Source organism: Eleutherodactylus coqui, chromosome 6 (assembly GCF_035609145.1).
Source record: "Eleutherodactylus coqui strain aEleCoq1 chromosome 6, aEleCoq1.hap1, whole genome shotgun sequence".
Taxonomy (NCBI): Eukaryota; Metazoa; Chordata; class Amphibia; order Anura; family Eleutherodactylidae; genus Eleutherodactylus; species Eleutherodactylus coqui.
In genome coordinates, this window is record NC_089842.1 from 3,203,751 (window position 1) to 3,216,245 (window position 12,495).

Consider the following 12,495-nt stretch of genomic DNA (forward strand, 5'->3'; position numbering starts at 1 on the left):
AGCTTCAGAGCTGGGAGTTCTGTAGGAACAGTTTGGGGAAGAATACAAGGAGAGAACAACAGAAAGGACCCCATTGTAGGCATTTACTATAGGCCACCAGGACAAGCAGAAGATATGGAGGAACTCTTTCTACATCAGATGGCCAAGCTCTCAAAGAAGCCCAACATAGTGATCATGGGAGATTTTACCGATCCAGACATTTGTTGGGAATCTCTCAGGTAAAAGTAATGGATCCAACAGATTCTTATCCGCTCTTGTGACAACTTTATCTTCCAGAAGGGAGAAGAGAAAACAAGAGGATCTGCTATCTTGGGACTAATTCTTACCAACAGGGAGGGAATGGTTGAGGAAGTAAGGGTGGCTGGGACCTTAGGAGGCAGTGATCAGGATATCCTTGGATGTTGGATAACAAGAGGAGGAAGACCTGAGAAGACTCAGACCTCAAGGTTGGATTTCAGAAAGGCAGATTTTACTGAACTCAGAAAGAGGGAAGGAAGAATCCAATGGCCGGATGTTCTTAAGGACAGAAATGTCCAAGAAGGTTGGGAAATATTGTGAAATGAGATTCTCAAAGCACAATCGTTACCAATCCCTAAAAGAAGGGAGAATGGGAAGCATTTAAAGAGACCCGGATGGATAAACACAGAACTTGTACACATGTTAAAGAGGAAGAAAAATATGTTTATCAAATGGAAAGAGGGGGGAATATCCAAAGAAAAATATAATGGGGTCTGCAGAAACTGTAGGGCAAGTGTCAGGAAAGCTAAAGCTGATAATGAATTGAGGCTTGCAACATAGGCCATAAGCAATAAAAAAAAGGATTTTAGGGGTATGTCAAAAGCAAAAAAAAGTCCAAAATGCTATAGGATGTTTACAAGATAAAATTGGTGAATTGGTTAAAAATGATTTTGAGGACGAACTTTTACATTCTTATTTTGTATCTGTTTTCTCTCAGAAAGTAGATGGAACATTAACTGATCTGCCCTGTGCTATTGGGGAATACAAGAATGCAGGCTATCTATAAGCAGGGAGATGGTGAGGGAACACTTGGCTAACTTAAATGAATCCAAGTCTCAAGGTCTAGATGAATTACATCATAGGATACTAAAGGAAGCAGCAGTGGTACTTGTTGAACCACTCGCTGGAATCTTTGAAAATTCCTGGAGAACAGGAGAAGTCTCAGAAGATTGGAAAAGGGCAAATGTTGTTCCTATTTTCAAAAAAAGGGAACACAGTGGGCCCAGGAAACTACAGGCCTGTGAGCCTGACTTCTAGACCAGAAAAAATCTCTGAACAAATTATTAAAGGAGCATGTATGCAAGTACTTAGATAAGAATGGAGTAATTAACCAGAGCCAGCATGGGTTTGTAACAAACAAGTCATGCCGGACAAATCTAATTTCCTTCTATGACAGAATCACCAATCTCATACCATACTTATTGAAAAAATGACCAAATCTGGGATTGACAAGGCAACTGTTAGGTGGATTTACAACTGGCTGAGTGATCGTACTCAAAGAGTGGTCATAAATGGCAGCACATCCAATTGGAAGAATGTGGTAAGTGGAGTACCTCAAGGCTCTGTCCTGGGCCCAGTTATTATGTCCACTGGGCGCACCATGCTGCAGAACGGATGCAAGGATGGTATCGCGTCCAAACAGGACATGCTGGTACAGGTTGGAAACTTAAGATACTACACCAATGAACACCGCTACACCAAAGGGAAGAACTGCATACTGGACTCATGGACAGACATAACATAAAGACTGAACTGACGACCAAAACACGCACCATACTTACCTGCACACATAATCAGATGGAATAGCTATAAAAGTACGAGGTATTAGTTCGTGAATTGGCCAAGTCACTTAAGCACACGAGCCCACTTCAAGGTTCCTTGTTGTCTTGCAGGTCCCTACTTTCACAAGACAACTACCACTTGAAACCTGCCTGCATGCGTCCTAACAGGGACTGCCTCACGCTGAAACCTGGGGACTTACCTCACCCTAGATGGCAAACGATCCACAGCAGAACAGGTTGCAGCTCACACCAACATGGCAGGGATTTACACACAAGACAGAATAGAACTGTTCATACACCTAATTTGGCCACCTGCAAAGACCCAATGAACATGTTGCTGTTCACATTAATAACGCAGAACAGAAACCGCATTCAGAACTCTCATGCATACAGATATTAAGCAATAGCTATTGCAAGTGTCCTCACACCAAGGGGAAAGAGTCAGATACTGAACTGACATAAAGGGGAAAGTGTCAGGCATCAGCCACCTGACACACAACACCAGATTCGGGAGGAACTCCACACCCAGCTAGTTCAATTATCTCACATCTTTGAAGCTGTGCTGCTGGAAACCCATATAGAACAACAGATCCCAGCAGCACAACCCGACACCAGTGTTGTTCAACATTTCTATAAATGATCTGCAGGAGAAAATTGAGAGAAAACTGATCAAATTAGCTGATGACACAAAGCTAGGAGGGATAGCTAACACTAGGGAAGAGAGATCTAGAAAAGCTTGCACAGTGGGCAGCGACTAACAGAATGGTATTTAACATGGAGAAATGCAAAGTCCTACATCTGGGCAAGAAAAATGAATGAAGCACATACAGAATGGGAGGAATTGGGCTAAGCAGCAGCACATGTGAAAAAGACTTGGCTATACTAATAGATCATAGACTGAACATGAGTCAGCAATGTGATGCAGCAGCCAAAAAGGCAAACCCAATTCTGGGATGTATTAAGAGAAGCATAGAGTCTAGATCACGTGAGGTCATTATCCCCTCTACTCTTCCTTAGTCAGACCTCATCTGGAATACTGGGTCCAGTTCTGGGCACCCCACTTTTAAAAAGATATAGACAAACTAAAGCAAGTTCAGAGAAAAGTTACCAAAATGGTGAGCGGTCTGCAAATCATGTGCTATGAGGAACGGTTAAAGGATCTGGGAATGTTTAGCAGAAGAGAAGGCTGAGAGGAGACTTAATAGCTGTTTACAAATATCTGAAGGGCTGTCACAGTGCAGAGGGATCAGCCCTATTCTCATCTGTACAAGGAAAGGCTAGAAGCAATGGGATGAAACTGAAAGGGAGGAGACACAGATTAGATATTAGATAGTGAAGGGGATCAATGAGTGGAACAGGTTACCACGGGAGGTGGGGAGTTTTCCTTCAATGGAAGCATTCAGAGGCTGAACAGACATCTGTCTGGGATGATTTAATGAATCCTGCACTGAGCAGGGGGTTGGACCCGATGACCCCAGAGGAACTGATAAACCCGGAGGACCTGATGACCCTGGTGGTCCCTTCCAACCATTCTATGATGTCTATATGCTTGCAGGATTGCTTCCCTAGTTGCCCGGTGTGTATATTTAGCAATGACAGGTCTTGGTCAGCCCTAGGGGGTCGGATACAGTGAACTCTTTTTGTTATTACAGGATCTGTTGGTATGTCAGCTTGCAGAACTTGTGTTAGGTCCTTCACCAGATAAGTGACTAGTTGGTTGTTTTCCACCTATTCAGGAATTCCGATGAAGCATGAATTGTTTTGGTTGTGTCCATTTTACAGGTCGTCAAGTTTCTTGACTTCTGCTTTGGATTGGCATCTTTTAAAAGAAGTTTCTAATGTTATGAGGGTTTGTTCTGAGTGTTGGGCCATTGTTTCCAGCTCTGCTATCTTCTGGGTACTGTTGGTCATTTGTGACAATGCTGATTTGATTTGTGTAATGTTCCAATCTGCTATCAAACAGAGGTAGGAGCGGTTTTGACACCCCCTGAGATACCGAGGTTGTTTGTGTTGATTCCATATTGTCTGCAGGAGATGGGGGGGGGGGGGGGGGAGTATTGACTTCTTCCAAGATGCTTTCAGATACATCAGCTGCACTCACTGATGTAGTATTGGATGAAAGTGAGGATTGTCGGGAGCTTTTATCCACTTTTTCTCTGGCGCCTTTGGAGGATTTGATTATTTGCTTTCCAGACGCTTTTGTTTTCTCTCGGTCTGATTGGATTAGAAATATGGTGAAGAGAAGGGCGTCCTCAGATCCCCAAAAATTAGCAAAAGGATTATTCAGTAGGTCATGGTGTGGATATGACTTTATAACTAGGCGACTAATTCAGTATACATAGGGGCTATTAGATCAAAGTGGTTTGGATTCCTCCATTGCCCCAGGGTTGCAGACTTTCGAAGGGTAATTTGGTCCTGTAATTCCACCCACATCAATGGGAGAAGCGGTATTTAGCGATAAAGTTTGTAGGTCCGTTGGAAGCCTAAGCATTTGGTCTAATTAGGCATTATGGCAAAGCCCCTGTTAGCTATGTATTCTGGTTCTGGCTCCTGCTTGGCTTCTGACAACTCTGACTTTTGGTCTTCGTTATTACCTGACCTTCTGCTTGGACCTCATTACATCTACAGCGCCGCCAGCATTTGGGTAGCTCTGGACTGCGGCATCCTATCATGTCATGTGAGGTGTTGTGTGATTCATCTCAGCTATTTCTACAAGTATATGGCAAAACAAGCAAATAAGGATTGTTCAGAAAATTGTGGTGCGAAGAAGTGCGAAAAATTGCGACATATGGCTAATAAATAGCTTCAAAATTATTGAAAATATATTTGAGAGGATGGATCGGCTCATGAAAATTACAAAAAGTCTAAAATCACTAATTCTGAAAGTCAAAAGGCTTATCGGGAGCGTGTGAAAGTTAGGGCGGCTGAGTGTTGTGGGTTCCAAGCTACTGGAGCCCCGAGTACATCCAGTGCTCATTGGATGTGGATACTGATCACCCCGGTGATGATGAAGACGCTCCGGCGCCGTTATCACATACAAGGAAAGCAACCATTACGTTAGGATTTGGCAATTACACAATTTAGCTCAATGTGCTACAATAATTAATTTGGCTATCCTTGGATGTTTGTCACCAACTGCGGTTTGAGAAGGATGTGAAGCCGGCTACCGGCAAAGGGATTCTGCAGCTTCGCCAAGAGTTTCCTGAATGCAATGTTGGGTGTTTCCAATAATGATGGCGGCTTAGGAGAAAACAGTCGTTACACGAGAGTCCATCATGCTGATAGGAGACCTCAGTAACCACCGGACTGAACCTACAGGCTTTAAGCTTCATGAAAACGCATTTTAATCTACATTATCTGCCCACCGAATGCCCCATGACTCTGGGGGTACAAATATAGGCTTGACTTTCGCCCCTGACGTCGCTCTCCTACCACATGTACGTTACTTCTCGTATCGCAGACCCCTCATTCGTCCACTTTGTTGGAAAGATGTAAATTTGTTTAGAATTAAGAAATGAAATTTCACGCCTGACATGTCGGGCCTGCGCTGACTACACCCCTACAGACTTGCCTCCGTGACCCCAACACAGCCCAGTATTTTTTATAGTATGGGGCATATAGGGGAACCATTTCTGACATTTGTACTTGGAGCTCAAGTCCAGCTGCTAAAGGATGGCATCATTTTCAATAGGGACCCATGAATACAGTAACCTTGTGCCGCCGCGCCGATCGGAGGGCTTCTTGTAGGTCATCATTATGGCATCACCTTCTATGCCTCTGCGGAGGTTGCGCCATGTTGCTGGGACGTCCTTGCGCACCTCTAGAGTCTCAGCCAGGACATTATATGATCCTACAAGCATGTCTTGATAATGTGCTATGTCTAATGCAGCAATTCAATAGTTAATTCTTCCTGGTCTTTGGTCTCTGGTGCCACAGTGGTTCCTGATTAACTCTTTACCTACCTTATTTACATCTTTGGACTCCAGTCATGCCTTGCCTGGTGCAGTTGATTCTTGGTCTGCTTCTGATAGCTGCCAGGTCACCTTATGTTACTGAGCCTTGTTTGGCCTGTTACCTGCACAACTCTGCTACATCAGTCTGCTACTGATACAGCTCTACTATGTCATCATCCAGGCTTGTCTGACCATCTGTGCTGCTGGCCATTCTGTGATCGCCTATCTGATTGCAGTTCCAAGGATCCATGAAACCACACGAGGTAGGTGTCCATACACCTTGGCTCTGTTACAGTATTTATGCAGTAATCTCAGTTCTGTTACTATGTCTATGCAGTGAGCTCTGTTCTGGTACCGTATCTGTGTAGCCAGCTTTGTTCTAGAACTGTATTTATGTAGTAAGCTTTGTTCTGGTACTGTATTTATGTAGTAAGCTTTGTTCTGGTACTGTATCTATGTAGTAAGCTTTGTTCTGGTACTGTATTTATGTAGTACTCTTAGTAAAGTTGTAGTAATTCTGTAATGGACACTCATTGTCATAAAAAATCCTTCCCCTAGAAGTTTTGCTATAACACCCGTCCTGCAGTTCCATCTCAGGCAGATCTGTAGATGATGAGAGTTGTGGTGATTAGATGGACGGTCTTGTCACCGGAGGCCCTAAAAGTAGTTCCCCCCTTGGCTTATAAGAGGCTCTTGCAGGCTCCTTGTGTGTAGTGACCTCTTCTTCCGCTTGTAGAGCTTGTTGGCCACTAGACGCCTCTACGACGCAGAGAAGAGATTTCACCCCGTTACCAGTGGGGGTGCATTATTGGGATGGGAGAAGCTGGATAGTCGTATTAATGAATTGTACCCCACAGGCCGTTCTGACCAGACCGTTAGGAAATGTTGGGACCAGTGGATGTGTGAGGACACACAAGGTGACCGGGCCCAGGACCCCACTACAGACCACCAGTAGAGAGAAGCGTCTGACTAGACTGTTAGGAGGTGTTGGGACCAGTGGATGTGTGAGGGCACACAAGGTGACCAGGCTCAGGACGCTCCCTACAGGCCACCAGTAGAGAGGAGTGTCTGACCAGACTGTTAGGAGGAGTTGGGACCAGTGAATGGGGGCACACAAGGTGACCGGGCTCAGGATGCCCGCTACAGAGCACCAGTAGAGAGGAGCGTCTGACCAGACTGTTAGGAGGTGTTGGGACCAGTCGATGGGGGCACACTAGGTGACCGGGGCTCAGGATGCTCCCTACAGACCACCAGTAGAGAGGAGCATCTGACCAGACTGTTAGGAGGTGTTGGGACCAGTCGATGGGGGCACACTAGGTGACCGGGGCTCAGGATGCTCCCTACAGACCACCAGTAGAGAGGAGCATCTGACCAGACTGTTAGGAGGTGTTGGGAGCAGTGGATGTGTCATGGCACACAAGGTGACTGGGCTCAGGTCGCCCCTTACAGACCACCAGTAGAGAGGAGCGTCTGACTAGACTCTTAGGAGGTTTTGGGACCAGTGGATGTGTGAGGGCACACAAGGTGACAACACTCAGGATGCTCCCTACAGACCACCAGTAGAGAGGAGCGTCTGACCAGACCGTTAGGAGGTGTTGGGACCAGTGGATGGGGGCACACTAGGTGACCGGGGCTCAGGATGCTCCCTACAGACCACCAGTAGAGAGAAGCGTCTGACTAGACTGTTAGGAGGTGTTGGGACCAGGGGATGTGTCACACTTCCGTGTCCAGTCACTAATAAAACATGTACGGGACCATCTGGGACGTCAACTTCCACAGTCTACGTGTATCACATTTTGTATCCAAGCTAGAGGCGGTACAACAGGGTACTAGAGCCTCCATGCCCACCCGTATCACATCTTGTATACAAGCTAGAGGCGGTACAACAGGGTACTAGAGCCTCCATGCCTGCCCATATCACATCCTGTATCCAAGCTAGAGGTGGTATAGCAGGGTACTAGAGCCTCCATGCCCATCCGTATCACATCTTGTATCCAAGCTAGAGGCGGTACAACAGGGTACTAGAGCCTCCATGCCCACCCCTATCACATCTTGTATACAAGCTAGAGGCGGTACAACAGGGTACTAGAGCCTCCATGCCCACCCATATCACATCCTGTATCCAAGCTAGAGGTGGTATAGCAGGGTACTAGAGCCTCCATGCCCATCCGTATCACATCTTGTATCCAAGCTAGAGGCGGTACAACAGGGTACTAGAGCCTCCATGCCCACCCGTATCACATCTTGTATACAAGCTATATGCCCACCTTTTGCGCAGATATTGTAATCACTTATATCAAAGTTAAAATCGCACAGAGAATGTTTCAGCCGACAACTCCGTCCGGGGGGATGATTTTTTGACAATGAGTGTATAAATACAGTAGATAAAGCTTGATTCTGGTTTCATGTCTATGTAATGATCTTGGTTCTGGTTTCATATCTATGTAATGATCTTAGTTCTGGTATCATATCTATGTAATGATCTTGGTTCTGGTTTCATATCTATGTAATGATCTTGGTTCTGGTTTCATATCTATGTAATGATCTTGGTTCTGGTTTCATATCTATGTAATGATCTTGGTTCTGGTATCATATCTATGTAATGATCTTGGTTCTGGTTTCATATCTATGTAATGATCTTGGTTCTGGTATCATATCTATGTAATGATCTTGATTCTGGTATCATATCTATGTAATGATCTTGGTTCTGGTATCATATCTATGTAATGATCTTGGTTCTGGTTTCATATCTATGTAATGATCTTGGTTCTGGTATCATATCTATGTAATGATCTTGGTTCTGGTATGATATCTGTGTGATAAGCAATAGACCATCTTAAAACGTCTGACGGGTGGGGGGGCCCTCATCTACCCCGGGGCCCGTGGTGGTAGACAGTCCTGATTGCTGCAGTCTTTTTTCCCTCTCTTCTGCTGTACCAAACCAACATATTTCAGTAAGGGTTCCCCCGGCATCTCCCAGGATGCTGTGCAGATATTACAGTTATACGAACATACTAAGAATTGTTCTCTTTATTTTACAGAAATTGCATAGAATTGTAGATTTCATCAAAAAATATTATACTTCTTTCATACACAGCTTTTGTGGACTCCTGGGGTGGATTCGTATTTTTTAGTTATAAGGGGTAGATTTACCAAATGTGACATAATGTAAGCGGTGCGTTACTGTAGAAGAGCGGTGCGTGACAGCTGTCTACGGTCTGCGACACCGCCCTGCCAGTGTATTGCAATAACGGTATAGGGTTGGTGTTGGTGTTGGGGTTGGGGGGTTCGGTGGGGGGGGGGGGGGGGGTAGAGCTTTCCTCCTCTCACAAATGCTCATCTAGTAAATCTAGCCCTTATTCCCGTTACACGATGACACAGCTGTATATTTACACGACAGCCATCCGTATTTATACCCCATGACACCAAGACTGTAGAGTTTTTCACGTGGCCGGGATGTACACGTCATACAGGGCTGGACGTTTCTACAAACATGAAGACTGGCATAACACAACCTGAAGACACACATAGACCGCAGCCGTGGGAGGCCGCTCTCAACTCAGTAAGACACCAAGACGCTTTCCTGATGGTGAACAGTGAATAAACGGATTCGCACCAGATCCAAGGGACCGCTTTAGACAGAAGTTTTAGTCCTACAGACACCGTGGGGATCCAAAGAAGAAGAAGCTTCTAGGTGTTTATGACTTTGGGTAAAGGAAGACAATGGCCCTCAAGATCCAAAAATAATGATCTGGCGTGACTCGTCTTAGTCCTCCGCTAATCTGTACGAGACCCATCAGTTTTAGGCTGTCAGGAACGTTATCGGCAGCTCCGACACCAGAAATCCATTGTGGGAGACATTTTTGTACCGTGGAGGATCCACTAACAGGATTTTAGTAGCTGTAAAAAGTTTAATCGTATAATTCAATGACGGGACTAAAAAAAAACAGCACTGGATGTTTTTGTTTTTCCGCCGTCGCTCGCGGCGCTCTACTCTTGCTCACTGCTGTTTGTAGTCTTCTCCCATAAACTCTCCTCACTTTGTGCTGGAGATCCCGGTGAGGGTCGAGCTCTGAGTCCTTGAAAGCGGCGGCACTCTGGGCATACTCTAATATGTGTACATTCGCGGGCTACTAGAGCTGCTTCTTGCGCCAGTCTCTGTGCCAATGGGTCGGGCCCGCTGCCACCACATAGCTTCCCATTACTGAGAATACTGGTGTTGCGTCCTCTTCTATCATCCTGAATGGTAGATCGAGAACGTATAATACCCCCACGTCTACGACGCGGCAGGAGACTGTCTTTGCAGAGAATTATGTTGCTCAGCTCTGTCACCATTTCTTTGCACACGGAAACCTGGAAACAAAATAAATAAAACTATCAGTATATTGGATGTGTGACACATAATGACAGCCGGGCCGCCCGGAGCTGGCGACACAATACTAGAGTTCACATCTGCGTTGGCATTCCTGTTTATCTTTAGCATCGTGGGAACAGAAAAACAAAAATCCTGACAGCCTGTGAGGATCTTGTTGCCATTTCAGGAATTGGCCACTAGTGGCCGCTGTGTCATACTTTAAGATATTGTGCTGCAGTCTTTACTCCATACCACTAGAGGCTGCTATTTGCCTTTCAACTGGCCCTTAAAGAGGTTTCATCACTACTAGTGTAGCTCCTGGGGATCGGCTGGAGGATAAAATCGGGCTGATTTTTAGCAAAAATACACCAAAATATTAATGCTTTGAGCAGAAGGGACATCTGTGTTGGTTCAGCACTGCTGGAGTTCTAGGTTTTTATCTGGCCTTGATGGACATTCGAGCCTGGGACCCCATCACCATTGGCCCACACCACTGTTGATCAAGGAAAATTTGGGAGGACAAATTAGATAACCCAATTTTTACTCCTATTGATTTTAATGGATGTCAGAATCTTGCATCCCAATGCACAATTATTTTTTAGAATCGGGTCGGTCACTCCCAACCTGATTATTGCAATAATCGCTCAACAAGTATTCACTACCATGAAAACTTCTCTAACAGCTGGGCCTGGCATTATATATATATATATATATATATATATATATATATATATATATATATATATATATATATATAATGCCAGGCCCAGCTCATATATATATATATATATATATATAATGCCAGGCCCAGCTCATATATATATATATATATATATATATATATAATGCCAGGCCCAGCTCATATATATATATATATATATAATGCCAGGCCCAGCTCATATATATATATATATATATATAATGCCAGGCCCAGCTCATTCATATATATATATATATATATATATATATATATATATATGAGCCTCGTGTGGCGCAGAGTGTAAGCTCTCGCCTATGACCTGAAGGCTGCAAGTCTGATCCCCGCTTGAGTCAGGTAACCGGCTCAAGGTTGACACAGCCTTCCATCCTTCCGAGGTTGGTAAAATGAGAACCCAGCTTGGGGGTAATAATTACCTGGAAGCGCTGCGGAATAAGTTGGCGCTATACAAATACCAAGATTTATTTATTTACTCATCTCTCTTCTGCCCACTGGGACACAGCTGATAGTCTCCCATGGCCTCAGTGCCAGCTCCTGAGGTGAACATCTGGTCTAAGTCAGGTGACCGCAGTGGCCGCAGCATCCCCACCGATGCCGGCTGGGGTAAGAGACTGAAGGAGGGCAAATTATATGCTCTGCCATTGGCTGGACCAGCACTATACAGCAGCTGGATGTGACAGCTGGACCAGCACTATACAGCAGCTGGATGTGACAGCTGGACCAGCACTATACAGCAGCATACACCGGACGGCTGTCACATCACCTGATGACTTACACTAACAGAGCTCAGAATGTAAGACAGCAGCTAATGCGACAGCCGTCCAGCGCACGCTGCTATGTAATGCTGGTCCAGCCAATGATAACCCTAATAAGTGGATAAGGTGGCTGCTGTACCTACTGCTTTTTTTATGCAGGCATTGTATTCCCCCACAGACTCCACCCTCACCAACGGCGCCGAGGGAACATGCCCCTCTTGCCCCACCAGCTACGCCCCTACCTTCAAGTCAGCACTCGCCAACAGGTCACACCAGATTCTTCGCTCCGCTACACCCCCATGCAGCTTAACATATAATGAGCAATCTACACAGTACTTAGATATAATGCTAGAGAGGAAGTCCTATTTTACCTCAGATTCTTCAGAATTGCGTATCGTCCACAGGAACTCAAGCATGGCCATGAAAATAGCAACTATAAGACCACAAATTAACACAACAAAGATGCCACCGATGTTTTCCATTCCTAAACCTGGGAAAAGAGAAAACGATAAGTCCCAGCCGCCAATGAACATCGTTATCCGCATATCTTATCAACTGTTTTATGCTTTCTCCGGACTGGAACACTTTCAGTTGGCCAGGAATCTACAAAAGCCCAACCAGTGACTCTACACGTTCTCCATACCACTTAGTTCAGGTAGACGGAGTCTGGGGCCCGGGCCTCAAGGGCTGGAGGGTCTAATAATGGGCAGTACTTGGGAACCAAACCCTCAGGCCAGCCGCCTCAATGAATTCAGATACAGCACCGGTTGTGCTGCCAACCTTTGCTTTATACTCCCCTATGAGCTTGAGGAGCCTCCACCAGTGCTTCCCTCAGCAGAATATGTTATGGTACCTGCCGCCCGGACCGTCCGCCAATAGGAAACATTTAGTATATTATGGATTGAAAAATTTGGCC

The 12,495-nt window shown here is 45.3% G+C and overlaps 1 protein-coding gene across 2 annotated transcripts in view; it reads right to left on the reverse strand.

Moving 5' to 3' along the window:
- Window positions 1-9,064: 9,064 nt before the first annotated feature.
- The window catches only part of GRIK4 (glutamate ionotropic receptor kainate type subunit 4), a 299,033-nt gene continuing 295,602 nt past the window's right edge, over window positions 9,065-12,495 (reverse strand). For both annotated transcript variants that reach the window (XM_066606079.1, XM_066606078.1), the window contains exons 19-20: window positions 11,951-12,069; window positions 9,065-10,105 (exon numbers count right to left, since the gene is read on the reverse strand). In XM_066606079.1, coding sequence (XP_066462176.1) covers window positions 9,743-10,105; window positions 11,951-12,069 — 482 coding nt within the window. In that variant the 3' untranslated portion in view covers window positions 9,065-9,742. The remainder of the gene's footprint in view (window positions 10,106-11,950; window positions 12,070-12,495) is intronic.